This window comes from Schistocerca nitens, chromosome 8 (assembly GCF_023898315.1).
Source record: "Schistocerca nitens isolate TAMUIC-IGC-003100 chromosome 8, iqSchNite1.1, whole genome shotgun sequence".
Taxonomy (NCBI): domain Eukaryota; kingdom Metazoa; phylum Arthropoda; class Insecta; order Orthoptera; family Acrididae; genus Schistocerca; species Schistocerca nitens.
The window spans coordinates 113,870,741-113,885,411 of NC_064621.1; the positions used below are offsets into that span (position 1 = coordinate 113,870,741).

Consider the following 14,671-nt stretch of genomic DNA (forward strand, 5'->3'; position numbering starts at 1 on the left):
TTTATACATGGAAAAGACCTGGAGACACCGGAAGATCTCAGATGGATTATGTAATGGTAAAACAAATACTTGATAACTACATTTAAAACTGCAGTACCTCTCCAGAGACTCTAGTCATATCTTGCTGGTTCTGTACTGCGAATTAAAGAAATAGTAGTAAGACAGAATTAAGGAGAGGAGACGCTGATGAACTGAAAGAACAATTGCGTGTTGAGAATTTCACGTGACTATACAGGAGAAAAGTATACTAATGAAGACAACTGGGTAGCTTTGAGCGATGAAACAGTGAATTCAGAAGGCGACAAATAGGTGAAAAGACAAGACCAAGGAGAAATTCTTGTATATTACACGCGGCGATAGCAGTGATAAAATACAGAGAGCGAAACTTGCACAGATACCAAACTGAAGTTATAAGAGTCGAAGGAAACTTTGCGGTAAGTTTCATTTGCTTCTATGGTTATATGAAGTAGCCATATTTTTAATTTGAGGACAATTTTGTAGCGACAACCGTTAGCCGTGAGTCATAAGAATGAAGCGGAACGGCTACTCTTTAAGCTTACTGATGACTAATGATATTCTTTTAGTACCAACTCTTAGAAACCAAGTTCTGAAGATACGTCAGGTGAACCGATCAAATTAGATATCTTGCTTAGCATGATAACCTTGCTCGACCAAGTATCGTCCCTTACATCCGGCGTTATAATAGTATTTATTTTGCAGTTTTGCTTCTTGTAGGCAAGTAGATAAAATATTTTTGTTGGTCGGTAGTGACATATCATAGGCAGTGAGCTATGACAGTCCAATAAGGTGGCGTCAGCCCAATGCATCAGTTTGAACAAATCGAGAGTACCAAGAATGGGTTTATACTGTAGAACTTCTGGAAGGATATAGGTAAGGTAAACGCATTGAAAATGTTCTTGAAAAAACGATGTTTATCAGATTGTATTACATTTAAAAACAGTACAACGATGTGAGCTTTTTATTAACACGCCGTGAACTGCAAAATGCACAGAACTTAATATACAAGCTGTTGATCAACGAAAGCTGATTTTTACAATAGATTATAAACTTGTCGTTACGAAGTGAAACGCAATAAGAAACAAGTTTCCTTATGCGGGTGGGATACTGACATTTTTCCAAGTACTAAGAGAGTAACTATCGCTAAAAAGAAGTCGAATACTTCGCGAGTGTGATCATCTCTTAATTTACATCGATGTTCGACAGTTAAATGTCGCGGTTTACAAATGAAATAAACGTCTTGCCTACTTTATTCCACTATTATCCGTTTATTATGTTCATTTCGCTTGCAATTTCAAATACTTCTTGTTTATTTCAGGAAGGCTGACTTCCAGATTGTGTGTGTTTCTTACTTGTAAGAGCAGTATTTGCACCAGTGTTCACGGAGGCTGAGTGCGCAGCTTACAATTCCAGTTTAAGCCTGACCAATGTGGAGCATTTCCTTCTTGTTCGTCCGTTAACACGTTTTAGCTTAACTAAATTCCCAAGACAAGAACAACAACATATTGCTAGCATGTAATCACTACCAGAAGGTCTGTAAAGAAGAATACTATCCGTTCGCACGGTCGGTGTTGTGCTCAGATACAAACAGGGTAGAATTACGTTCGAAATCGATGAAAAAATTCAAGTGCCGTTATTTGGAATTGACGTATAGAATAATACAGGAATTCCAAATAGGACTGTAAGATATTAGACGATATTTCTAGCGACAGGAACTCTCGTAATATTAAGCAAAATTTCGGTATTAAATGAGATGTTTCGTGTTATGTTTGTATTTCTCACAACACGTTTGAATATTAGCTTTGGTTAATAAGAGACTTGAATTCTAAGTTGAGTTCATTCATGGTATTACGGTTCACAGCAATAGAAAGTACAGTTTTAAATGTAATATCATCTGTTAAATATCGTTTCTGTAAGCAAACTCTCTGATTCCTTTACCTTACTCATCTCATGCATTTACCTTACCTACCTCCTCCAAGAAATTCTACGATGTTGACACATTCATCGTGCTCTCGATGTGTTCAGCTTGATGATGACTAAACTTGGTTTCTAGAAAACTCTAAATGTCGCAAAACGCAAGACATTTCTCTTTTCTCCTCATGCACTCATGCGTGTATACGTCTGTACTAACTAATCTTCTGAATGTCAGAAGGTAATGTTTTTTATTGTTTCTATCATGCAACCATACACATTTAGACAAAATTTTTGTTGTCTACCTTTTTTTTTTTTTTTTTTACTTTACACAGACTAAGCTGCCGTTTTCTTCGTACGCACATACATTAAATTGCCAGCTTACTTTCAGGCTCTCCTGAATGAGACTGGGATCGACTCGCTCAAGTTCGACGCCGGCGAGACGAACCTGCTGCCGCAGCTGCCCGTACTCGAGCCCGCCGAACTGAACCCCGTCGTCTTCACCGACCAGTACGCGAGTACCGCCTCCCAGTTCGGGCCGCTGGTCGAGATGCGCGCCAGTGTCCAGAGCCAGCGGCTGCCCCACTTCTTCCGCATGGTCGACCTGGACAGCAACTGGAGCGGCCAGAACGGTCTCAGGACGATGATACCCAAACTGCTACAGATGAACATCGTCGGTCACCCTTTCGTGTTGCCGGACATGGTGGGTGGGAACGGCTACCACGGCGAGAGTCCATCCAGTGACCTGTTCATTCGCTGGCTTCAGACCAACGTCTTCATGCCAGCGGTGCAGTATTCCCTCGCGCCATGGAACTTCGACAACGAGGTGCGTTGGAATCTCATGTGTATGGCGCTGTTTCCTTACACATGTACATACTAAATGTTTATTTCCTGGTCAATAAATTAGAGTTCAGTTGCAGAGTCACTGGAATCGGTTGATGTGTACATACAGTTAAGCAGATTGATATGGAAATCAAATTTCATTTGAACCCTTTATCGCTATAAATACGTACATAACAAACAATAGCATGATGGAGAGTAGGACGGGTTTGAGTACTGTGAGAGATAGGTAAGCTAGGCAGGATAGAAAACTTGTCCGAATAGAGCATGGATGTCGCCCAGTGGCCTCCGATGGAGGAGCACTAATAGGTCATACAGAGGTAATTAGATGGTTTAATGATTCTATAATTTCGGTCCCTGAACTATTTCCCAATTGCGTCTATAGTCCTAGCGTCTAGAGTGTCGAGACTAACGTAAGACATGCTCCGATTACTGGCATCTGCTATCCTGTCAACTAAGTTCGCGACTCCTTCCCAACAACTGACTACCTTTTTGTGACCACAGTAGTAATATCACTGAGTACTACCGTGATATGCACACGGATGATTGGCCGTCTCGTCACCAGACAGAGTGTGGGGAGTGCTCAGTACACACAGTGAATTATCAAAGCAATGGGAGGCCCTCCTTTTAATGAATGGATAATGGTAAATTTGAAAATGACAGTTACTTGTTTTAATGTGGTTAAATCCTGGCGAAATAGTATTACTCTGTAGATCTCTCTTTCCCTACGAAATTTTGACTGAGTTGGTGTATGGAAGAGTTAAATGTGATCTCTGTGTGGTCATTAGATGTTTCTAAGGGCTTTACATTCTGTCCCACAAGCAGTGTTTAATAATAAGGGATACGACAGGAACGATCATTCGAAGCGAAAACGTCTGGTACATATAGACTTTAACATGTATTCCTCAAGAGCTATCAGCACTTCTTCATTTTTCGATAATGTGAAACAGATCTCTTCTACTGCAAGTTCCTCGTTTTCCATATTTTGGGAGGAGATAGTATAACGTTCTACGAGTCGGGGCGTGGAATGTCAGAAGCTTGAATGTGGTAGGGAAACTAGAAAATCTGAAAAGGGAAATGCAAAGGCTCAATCTAGATATAGTAGGGGTCAGTGAAGTGAAGTGGAAAGAAGACAAGGATTTCTGGTCAGATGAGTATCGGGTAATATCAACAGCAGCAGAAAATGGTATAACAGGTGTAGGATTCGTTATGAATAGGAAGGTAGGGCAGAGGATGTGTTACTGTGAACAGTTCAGTGACCGGGTTGTTCTAATCAGAATCGACAGCAGACCAACACCGACAACGATAGTTCAGGTATACATGCCGTCGTCGCAAGCTGAAGATGTACAGATAGAGGAAGTGTATGAGGATATTGAAAGGGTATTTCAGTATGTAAAGGGGGACGAAAATCTAATAGTCATGGGCGACTGGAATGCAGTTGTAGGTTACAGGAGAATATGGGCTTGGGACAAGGAATGAAAGAGGAGAAAGACTAATTGAGTTCTGTAATAGCGAGTACCCTGTTCAAGAATCACAAGAGGAGGAGGTATACTTGGAAAAGGCCGGGAGATACGGGAAGATTTCAATTAGATTACATCATGGTCAGACAGAGATTCCGAAATCAGATACTGGATTGTAAGGCGTACCCAGGAGCAGATATAGACTCAGATCACAATAAAGTAGTGATGAAGAGTAGGCTGAAGTTCAAGACATTAGTCAGGAAGAATCAATACGTAAAGAAGTGGGATACGGAAGTACTAAGGAATGACGAGATACGTTTGAAGTTCTCTAACGCTATAGATACAGCAATAAGGAATAGCGCAGTAGGCAGTACAGTTGAAGAGGAATGGACATCTCTAAAAAAGGCCATCACAGAAGTTAAGAAGGAAAACATAGGTACAAAGAAGGTAGCTGCGAAGAAACCATGGGTAACAGAAGAAATACTTCAGTTGATTGATGAAAGGAGGAAGTACAAACATGTTCCGGGAAAATCAGGAATACAGAAATACAAGTCGCTGAGGAATGAAATAAATAGGAAGTGCAGGGAAGCTAAGACGAAATGGCTGCAGGAAAAATGTGAAGACATCGAAAAAGATATGATTGTCGGAAGGACAGACTCAGCATACAGGAAAGTCAATACAACCTTTGGTGACATTAAAAGCAACGGTGGTAACATTAAGAGTGCAACGGGAATTCCACTGTTAAATGCAGAGGAGAGAGCAGATAGGTGGAAAGAATACATTGAAAGCCTCTATGAGGGTGAAGATTTGTCTGATGTGATAGAAGAAGAAACAGGAGTCGATTTAGAAGAGATAGGGGATCCAGTATTAGAATCGGAATTTAAAAGAGCTTTGGAGGACTTACGGTCAAATAAGGCAGAAGGGATAGATAACATTCCATCAGAATTTCTAAACTCATTGGGGGAAGTGGCAACAAAACGACTATTCACGTTGGTGTGTAGAATATATGAGTCTGGCGACATACCATCTGACTTTCGGAAAAGCATCATCCACACAATTCCGAAGACGGCAAGAGCTGACAAGTGCGAGAATTATCGCACAATCAGCTTAACAGCTCATGCATCGAAGCTGCTTACAAGAATGATATACTGAAGAATGGAAAAGAAAATTGAGAATGCGCTAGGTGACGATCAGTTTGGCTTTAGGAAAAGTAAAGGGACGAGAGAGGCAATTATGACATTACGGCTAATAATGGAAGCAAGGCTAAAGAAAAATCAAGACACTTTCATTGGATTTGTCGACCTGGAAAAAGCGTTCGACAGTATATAATGGTGCAAGCTGTTCGAGTTTCTGAAAAAAGTAGGGGTAAGCTATAGGGAGAGACGGGTCATATACAATATGTACAACAACCAAGAAGGAATAATAAGAGTGGACGATTAAGAACGAAGTGCTCGTATTAAGAAGGGTGTAAGACAAGGCTGTAGCCCTTCGCCCCCACTCTTCAATCTGTACATCGAGGAAGCAATGATGGAAATAAAAGAAAGGTTCAGGAGTGGAATTAAAATACAAGGCGAAAGGATATCAATGATACGATTCGCTGATGACATTGCTATCCTGAGTGAAAGTGAAGAAGAATTAAATGATCTGCTGAACGGAATGAACAGTCTAATGAGTACACAGTATGGTTTGAGAGTAAATCGGAGAAAGACGAAGGTAATGAGAAGTAGTAGAAATGAGAACAGCGAGAAACTTAACATCAGGATTGATGGTCACGAAGTCAATGAAGTTAAGGAATTCTGCTACCTAGGCAGTAAAATAACCAATGACGGACGGAGCAAGGAGGACATCAAAAGCAGACTCGCTATGGCAAAAAAGGCATTTCTGGCCAAGAGAAGTCTACTAATATCAAATACCGGCCTTAATTTGAGGAAGAAATTTCTGAGGATGTACGTCTGGAGTACAGCATTGTATGGTAGTGAAACATGGACTGTGGGAAAACCGGAACAGAAGAGAATCGAAGCATTTGAGATGTGGTGCTATAGACGAATGCTGAATATTAGGTGGACTGATAAGGTAAGGAATGAGGAGGTTCTACGCAGAATCGGAGAGGAAAGGAATATGTGGAAAACACTGATAAGGATGATAGGACATCTGCTAAGACATGAGGGAATGACTTCCATGGTACTAGAGGGAGCTGTAGAGGGCAAAAACTGTAGAGGAAGACAGAGATTGGAACACGTCAAGCAAATTATTGAGGACGTAGGTTGCAAGTGCTACTCTGAGATGAAGAGGTTAGCACAGGAAAGGAATTCGTGGCGGGCCGCATCAAACCAGTCAGTAGACTGATGACAAAAAAAAAAAAAAGTATAGACCTAAATAAGGAAAAACTGTCCAGTATACATGGGGCTATGAGCATTTGTATCATTGTAGCCAAGATGAACTAGTGATGATAGTTCTTAAACTATGCACCACATTAGTGCTCATGCTTACTGGATTACATTTTTTGCTCTGCATACCGCTACTTCTCAAAAAATGGAAATCTAAAAGCTTGCAGTAGAAAAGAGAATTGTTTCGCAGTATTGATGATGAAGAAGTGCTCCTCGCTCTTGACGTATACATTACATAGCTCACATTTACCAGACATTTTGCTTCGAATGATTGTTCCAGTCATATCCCTGCATACTGACCATTCCTCGTTGGACAATCTGTATTGAGGATATCTATGTTTACCGGTTTTTACACTGGCGCGACGGTCATTAGAGGTGCTACTTGTGATGTTTCAGTGTATTCAACGGAGAGCAGCGCGCTTCGTTACAGGATCGTTTAGTAATCGCGAAAGCGTTACGGAGATGATAGATAAACTCCAGTGGAAGACTCTGCAGGGGAGACGCTCAGTAACTCGGTACGGGCTTTTGTTGAAGTTTCCAGAACATACCTTCACCGAGGGGTCAAGCAGTATATTGCTCCCTCCTACGTATATCTCGCGAAGAGTCCATGAGGATAAAATCAGAGAGATTTGAGCCCACACAGAGGCATACCGACAATCTTTCTTTCCACGAACAATACGAGGCTGGAATAGAAGGGAGAACCGATTGAGGTACTCAAAGTAGCCTCCGCCACACACTGTCACGTGGCTTGCGGAGTATGGATGTAGATGTAGATGTGCTCGCAGTTTATGACTTATTCTACACATGATCTGCTGTTACTCAACCATTCTTGAAACGCCACTAAATGCAGATGAGGAATTCTTTCAGCTCTGCTTAAAAATGCATTCGATGTGACCCTATAGGTCGCTGGGAAGAGGAAGATTCCTCTATATCTGCTAGTACCTGTTTTATCTCCTTTTCTGTGCACTGAATTTATTAATGTTGTTGAACCAAATGGCAGGGTGTTCCGTTTCTTAGATTTCATAAAATATTTTTGTTAACCTGCTATCCTCATAAGAGTGCTTCCATAATACTGTATCTATTTTGTCTCACAAATTCCTTAGGTTCTTGGTGGTGTTGAGCCTCGTGGTGTTCCCAGAAATGAAATTTTCCTGTTGGTGTCCCCAATTTAAAATAGCATACTTCCAGAGGATCAATTTTTGCAGCGGTTCCATGTGGTATAAATTTCAGTGTCACAGTTTTCAGGAGGGGCAGTTAGCTCTAAAGGGGTGTGATTTTTGTACACAGACCAGGAATGAAGCAAAACCAAATTATTTTCACGATCTTTGGGCAAAAGGAAGTCCTCGTACCACAGTTGTACTTCCCTTACACCCATTTTCCCACTCTGCTTGCTTGTGACAATAATAATCCATGATGCCCTTTCAAGATTACGAACACGAGAAGGAATTGTAGTGGGCTGAGCACCATCAACTTCACGCAGCACAATAAATAACATTCCAGCCAATTTACCACCCACATTAACTGACCGTATAGCTGGCCAGAGTGGCCGAGGGTTCTAGGCGCTACAGTCTGGAACCGCGTTGGGTTGGGTTGTTTGGGGGTAGAGACCAAACAGCGAGGTCATCGGTCTCATCGGATTAGGGAAGGATGGGAAGGAAATCGGCCGTGCCCTTTCAAAGGAATCATCCCAGCATTTGCCTGGAGCGATTTAGGGAAATCACGGAAAACCTAAATCAGGATGGCCGGACGCGGGATTGAACCGTCGTCCTCCCGAATGCGAGTCCAGTGTGCTACCACTGCGCCACCTCGCTCGGTCTGGAACCGTGTGACCGCTACGGTCGCAGGTTCGAATCCTGTCTCGGGCATGGATGTGTGTGATGTCCTTAGGTTAGTTAGGTTTAAGTAGTACTAAGTTCTAGGTGACTGATGACCTCAGAAGTTAAGTCCCATAGTGCTCAGAGCCATTTCACTATCGGTATAATTGTATATGAATGCGTTAAGTCGTTAATGTTGGTTTATCTTGATAAAACTCTCTTGATACCGCCAATTTGCAGGGTTCCTTTCATATGCATTTCTCTTCAAATCCTGATCGGTTATAGTTGAAAACAAATTTCTTACTTAAGTGTGGGGGAACTATGTTAACCTCATCAACAATTTCTTTACCGATTTCGCAGTTTGCTGTGGATCGACAAGTTGATGTTTGGTTTGAAATTTCGTTACCTTACGTCTTCCAATACTGTAGCGCTGATTGAATTTATGCAACCATCCTCTGCTACCCTTGAAGTCACTGCAGTGTATGTCGAATGCAGTTTGGTGTGCATCAGGTATTGGGTCACTATAATGCACATGCTGTAAATTGTGCTGATCATCCTTGAAACGCGCAAATACCAGTTTTTGTAACTGGTGCACCTGTCTTCCCTTGAATACCAGTAGTTTTTCTTGTGCATCCACGGTCATATTGCTGCGAACTGTCATAATTGTTTCTGTACTATGCTGAGTATGATCTTCCATGTACGTAAGTATGTTTAGTACCCTCTCCTTGGACAACAATTGTCATTTATTACTGAAAGTATCAAAGATAAAATTGTTCCAAAATAATTATTCGACAAACGTGCATCTGACTGTGTCTGCGAACCTGTTTTGTGCATTCCTCCATTTTTCCAGTAATGAAACATATATTTGACTCAGCGAACAAGTTTAAGAGAATAATGCCGTTTGTGCAATGGCATTAAGATGGTACTGAAAAATTAACTTTTGGCCCTGATGTTTACTTAATGAAATTATATCTTGACTTGAATAATGCCAGTTGTGCAATGGCAAAAAATTAGTTATTTGAAATAACTTTGCTCTGATAACTTTAGTTATACCAAAATCGATTTCAAACCATGAACTGCACATATATATTGCATAGAGCCCTCATTTTCTTTACATTTTCTCATTCGGTGGGTAACTTTACTTTAATACTCAATTTCATATTTAATACAAGCAAAGGATGTGGACTGTGATTCAGACTGTTATATTTAAACACAATGTTGATCTCAATCTACATATATTGTTAAAAATTTAGGTCATATACAAACTACCATTTCCATCATTTTTGTAGCATGAATCACTCTTACAAAAAATTTTACAAAACGCTTACTGCGTCAAAACTTGGACATATAAATCCTAACTCTGAACATTATCTAACAAAAACCATTTTGAAAACATTTTATAGCTTCTCCCATTAACGTGGTAAAGTTTTCTCAGTGTACAATCTGAAAACTGTGTAGCACGAATCCTACCTTACAGCTGTCACCACACGTCTGCTTCCTCCGTTCACCTAGCTGCGACTGTTTTTTACTGTGCGTGCCCGGCACTCTCAACCATCAAACATCCTCCTACTTAAACACATTATACTCATCCCACCTTGCGGTTGGCAACTATCGACTTTATTTTCTGGATCTTTCTTGATCAGACCTTAGCATATACCTTTCATTACGTTTCACTCGAGATGCGATTTGCGGCTTCCTGTCCAACAAGGATGATGAACTACGTGGCTCGACACCTGTTTCAGTATCCTTTCACTTGTTAAGCACATATCATCATTATATACTTCCTGTACATGGTTCACACAGTCGAGCTTATAGGACACCACACATCTTGCAGAAAGGTAATATTTCATCTGCCACTTCTTTTTCGCTCTGCGATATTCTTTGGGTCCCTTTCTGACGAAATGTCAACTTCGGCAACTGTTGTTTGCTTCCTTTATCGTTGCCATAGGTCTGCCTTGTATCAAAGCCACTAGCACTGTAGCACTGTTGGAGTTACTCGTCGACTAGGCAGTTCAACTACGTTCCGTTCTCACCATTGTATACCTCCTGTCCCGCTCCCTGTCGCTGTTTGTAGCCAACATTATGGTCGCATGGTAGACAATATGTGGGGCGTCAAATGCCGTGAACGTTATTGGCCTTTTGCCACCTCGCGTTCAGGTGCTTCCTCACAAGAGGCAACCAGCGTCTAAGAGGAGAGCACGCTTCGATTTTGAAGGTTTCGGCCTGATAAACCATTCCGGAAGACATCTGCCGTGTCTCAAAACGCCAGCCGTTCGTGAGGTTACTGATAGTCCTTATCTCTCACTTTCATCAGTAGAGCAAGTCGGTATACTCTGTGAGTAATCTCCACGTCACGGTTGCTTTGAGAGATGATTTGCCAACTTGTTTTATGAGCCATCCATCAAATGTAAAGACAGAACAACGTTGCTTGAGGCAGGTGTGTTCACGAGACAAGGTTGTTTGAGACGCATAGAGTAGATTATTGCAATACAGTGTGAGTAGAAAAGTTTCCATATTAGCTGTGTATATGATACAATATATTAGAATGAGAATTGCTGCTTGAGGATGGTGTTGTGGGGGCTCAGTAACTTATTGCTTAGCTGAATATGTTACTACAAGAGTGTCAACTGTGTAATGAAGTATCCTTAGAATTAAAACCTTAGGCAGTTTTGTTTGCTTCTCAAAGTGGAAGGACCGTTTCCGCTCATACATCGTTCAGTGCTCTCCAGCAGCTTCCAAAACGTCAAACAGGATTTGCAGGACAAATTAGGCCCAGATCAACAAGAAATATCTGTGCGAAAAAGTTATCTTTGTGAGCTAAAATTCACTTCAAATGTGCTTTGCTGGACTCCTTACCAACACTTCAGTTCATCATTTAACAAGTTTTCAAAGAATGATTTTCTGATTGCTTCAGTGCACTTCCACGGTTCGTTGCTTCTCGGTGTTATAATTATAAACGGTACTGGCAGACCAGTGAACATAACTCAGTGACACTAATGTTCTTTGGTTCATCATTCCGTGCAGTCTTCTTCCACTATTCGATAGGATCATTATGGCATTTTGTACGCTTCTCCGACACTGACTTTTGTGTAGCAGCACGCCCAATAGATATCGCGTTCTACCATCCCGTTACGTACTGACGTACGTAAGGCTTTAGGACTACACTTGAGCCCTAAATACGTGGGTCGCGACAAGTTTAGAATTGAATAACCACATATAGACTTTAAAACCTGGAGATGTCTGATTTTCTTCCTCTAGTTTACTCTGATCAAAGATATGAAAAACTATGGTTTATATTTGAAGTTAATTACAGTAATAATTTGAAGTAATGCTTACTTGTGAATACTACATTCATACTGTTCGTAGCAATCGAAGATCTACATAAAGCCTGCGTTATTCCATTTGATATGATGTTCCTTGAACGTGCTGTACAATACAGTTTTGAATGTCTGCACAGAAATAATAATGATCGTCCGATAGAGTCAATGTCTAAAATAAATAATTATCGCAGTTCCGTCTTAAATAAACTCTGCCCTTTGTCCAGTTAATATCTACTGCTCACTCAAGCCCTAGGAATCCTCTTAGCACCGCCTTCCCAAGGGACATTAACGCTTTTCACGGCTTGTGAGTACATTCCGTCCCCGCAAACCGCTCAGCTAGTACTCAGAGTTATAAGAGTTGTGTTCAAAAAGTGACATTATATTTTTAAGAATAAATGTTTATTTATTGATCAATATTCATGCCATCCCATTCAAAGTAATTCCCATCAGATACAATACACTGCTGCCAACGATTCTTCCAATCCTCGAAGCACCTCTCGTAAGTACTTTTTGGTACAGCCTTGAGTACATCCAGCGATGCAGTTTTCATTTCCTCAATCGCTGAAAATTTTCTTCCTTTCATAGGTCTCTTCAGCTCTCGAAACTGGAAAAAGTGGCACGGGGTCAAATCCGGTGAATAGGGTGGTTGAAGTGTGATTGTCGTTTTGTTTTTGGTCAAAAAATCTCTCACAAGCAACGATGAATGAGTAGGTGCATTGTCGTGATGCAAAAGTCATGAATTGATTTTTTCATAATTCCGGACTTTTTTTCCGTATTGCTTCGCGCAAACGACGAGTAACGTCAAGGTAATACTACTCATGACCGTATGACCTTGAGGCAAAATTCATGATACACGACACCGCAATAATTGAAAAAAAAAAAAGAAAAAGAAAACAGTGAGCAAAACTTTGACATTTGATCGAATTTGGCATGCTTTTTTCTTGACTCACCGGTATATTTACATAGGGACAATAGGACTTCGGTTTCGATGTCGTAACAGTAGCACTTGTTTCGTCACGAGTTATGACCCTTTTGAGCAAATCAGGATCATCATTGACGTCATTCAAGAGCTCCTGAGCGATGCTCATGCGACGGTAATTCTGACTAAAATTGAAAAGTCTTGGAAAAGACTTCGCTGACACAAGTTTCATGCCCAAAACATCCGAAAAAATTGTATGACACGAGCCGACCGATATGCCAACATTTTCATCAACTTCTCTTACTGTAACTCGATGATTTTCCAAAACAATTTTCTTCACAGCTTCGACGTTACCACTTGTTGTTGATGTGCTGAGGCGTCCAGAGCGAGTTTCGTCATTGGCATCTTCTCGACTAACTTGGAAATTCTTTTCTCCATTTTTTACAATAATCAAAAATCGCCTAGTACACTAAAACACTTCTAACCTTTCTGACTTTCAATAACAAACGAAGTATGCTGTACACTTGAAACGGTGAATATATGTTCGGGACATGTATAACAAAATAACAAAAGAAAGATCGATATATGAATATACGTTTCCCGCGCAATCTGAAAAGTCGCCTTACTATTTGAACAGCTCACGTATATCGTCGAGCCAACCACCACAATGTTCACACACATAATGACGTTTAATGTTTTCTAGAAAACTTCAGGGAAATAATCTGGGTACACGGAGAACGCTCAGCAAATGAACAGCATATGGTACGGTACCTTACAACGCGTTGTCTCGCTTGTGGAAACCTGCTTCACCATGCGGCATATCAAGAACGTAGCGAATGATGAGGGAGTTGGGGGGGGAGGTCCAGGGTGTCCGGACCCCCCTTATCACCTAAATAAAATTACGCACGATTTAGCTGCCGTGAAGTGAAATTGAAACGTGATATGATTTTCAGTCATACTACGTAAACGAGATACACATTTTCGATAATCAAGACCAACCATAGATATAAACTATCGATATATTGATAGCACTGTTAGCTATCGTCCATAAGTATTTTAGCCAAACCAACTACTGCATATTGTTGGCCTTATTCGAGCTCAGTTGTGTTGTTAATCATGCACTGACTAATAAAACGACAAATGAGATCAAGCAGCTGATGTAGTTGAACTCAAGGTAAGTGCGCCCGTTTATTGCTTTTGTTTTGTGTGCTGTTGTGATAGTTTCTAATTACAAGTAAGTTTGTGAAAAGAACGATTAGAAAAATCAATACTGATTCGTCTCTAGGGTTATGTTATCTTAAAGATACGTACGCGCTACTATAATACGCTAAGTACCTGTCTACAGCAGTTTAATGATAGCACTGAAGTCCTTATTTGGCAACTGGTAGAACTTTTGGATTGCAATATTTCAGTATTTCACAAGGCAGCGGTGCGGTAAATATAACTAGAAATAACATTAAATTAAAAGCAGTGCATAAAAATACTCCAGGATTTGCTTGCGTGGTCTAAAAGTCGCATGATCGCAAAAATATCGTCCAAACGGCGGTAGTTGCATTTCTTCAAAAAATTTGCTCGAAATTCTGTCATTAGAAGCCCAAATGGCAAAATATACCCGGGCAGTACTCGTTTACGAAAACCAGTCCCGATATCAATCGACGGGGAAGGATTTGTGGACAGCGGAAGGGTTATGGTTACGTGGTGACTGCGCATTCAGTAGAGCGCTCCTTTATAAAACTTTTCAATGGACTGCGTGAATTCGTCTGAGCCGGCTCCCCCAGGCTGTGGCTAAGCCATGTCTCCGCAATATCCTTTCTTTCAGGAGTGCTAGTTCTGCAAGGTTCGCAGGAGAGCTTCTGTAAAGTTTGGAGGGTAGGAGACGAGGTACTGGCAGAAGTAAAGCTGTGAGTACCGGTCGTGAGTCGTGCTTCGGTAGCTCAGTGGTAGAGCACTTGCCCGCGAAAGGCAAAGGTCCCGAGTTCGAGTCTCGGTCGGGCACACAGTT

The 14,671-nt window shown here is 41.1% G+C and overlaps 1 protein-coding gene across 1 annotated transcript in view; it reads left to right on the forward strand.

Moving 5' to 3' along the window:
* Positions 1-14,671, forward strand: part of LOC126198870 (myogenesis-regulating glycosidase-like) — an 84,601-nt gene that overhangs the window by 53,597 nt on the left and 16,333 nt on the right. The window contains exon 4 of the mRNA XM_049935470.1: positions 2,321-2,755. Within this exon, the coding sequence (XP_049791427.1) occupies positions 2,321-2,755 (435 nt within the window). The remainder of the gene's footprint in view (positions 1-2,320; positions 2,756-14,671) is intronic.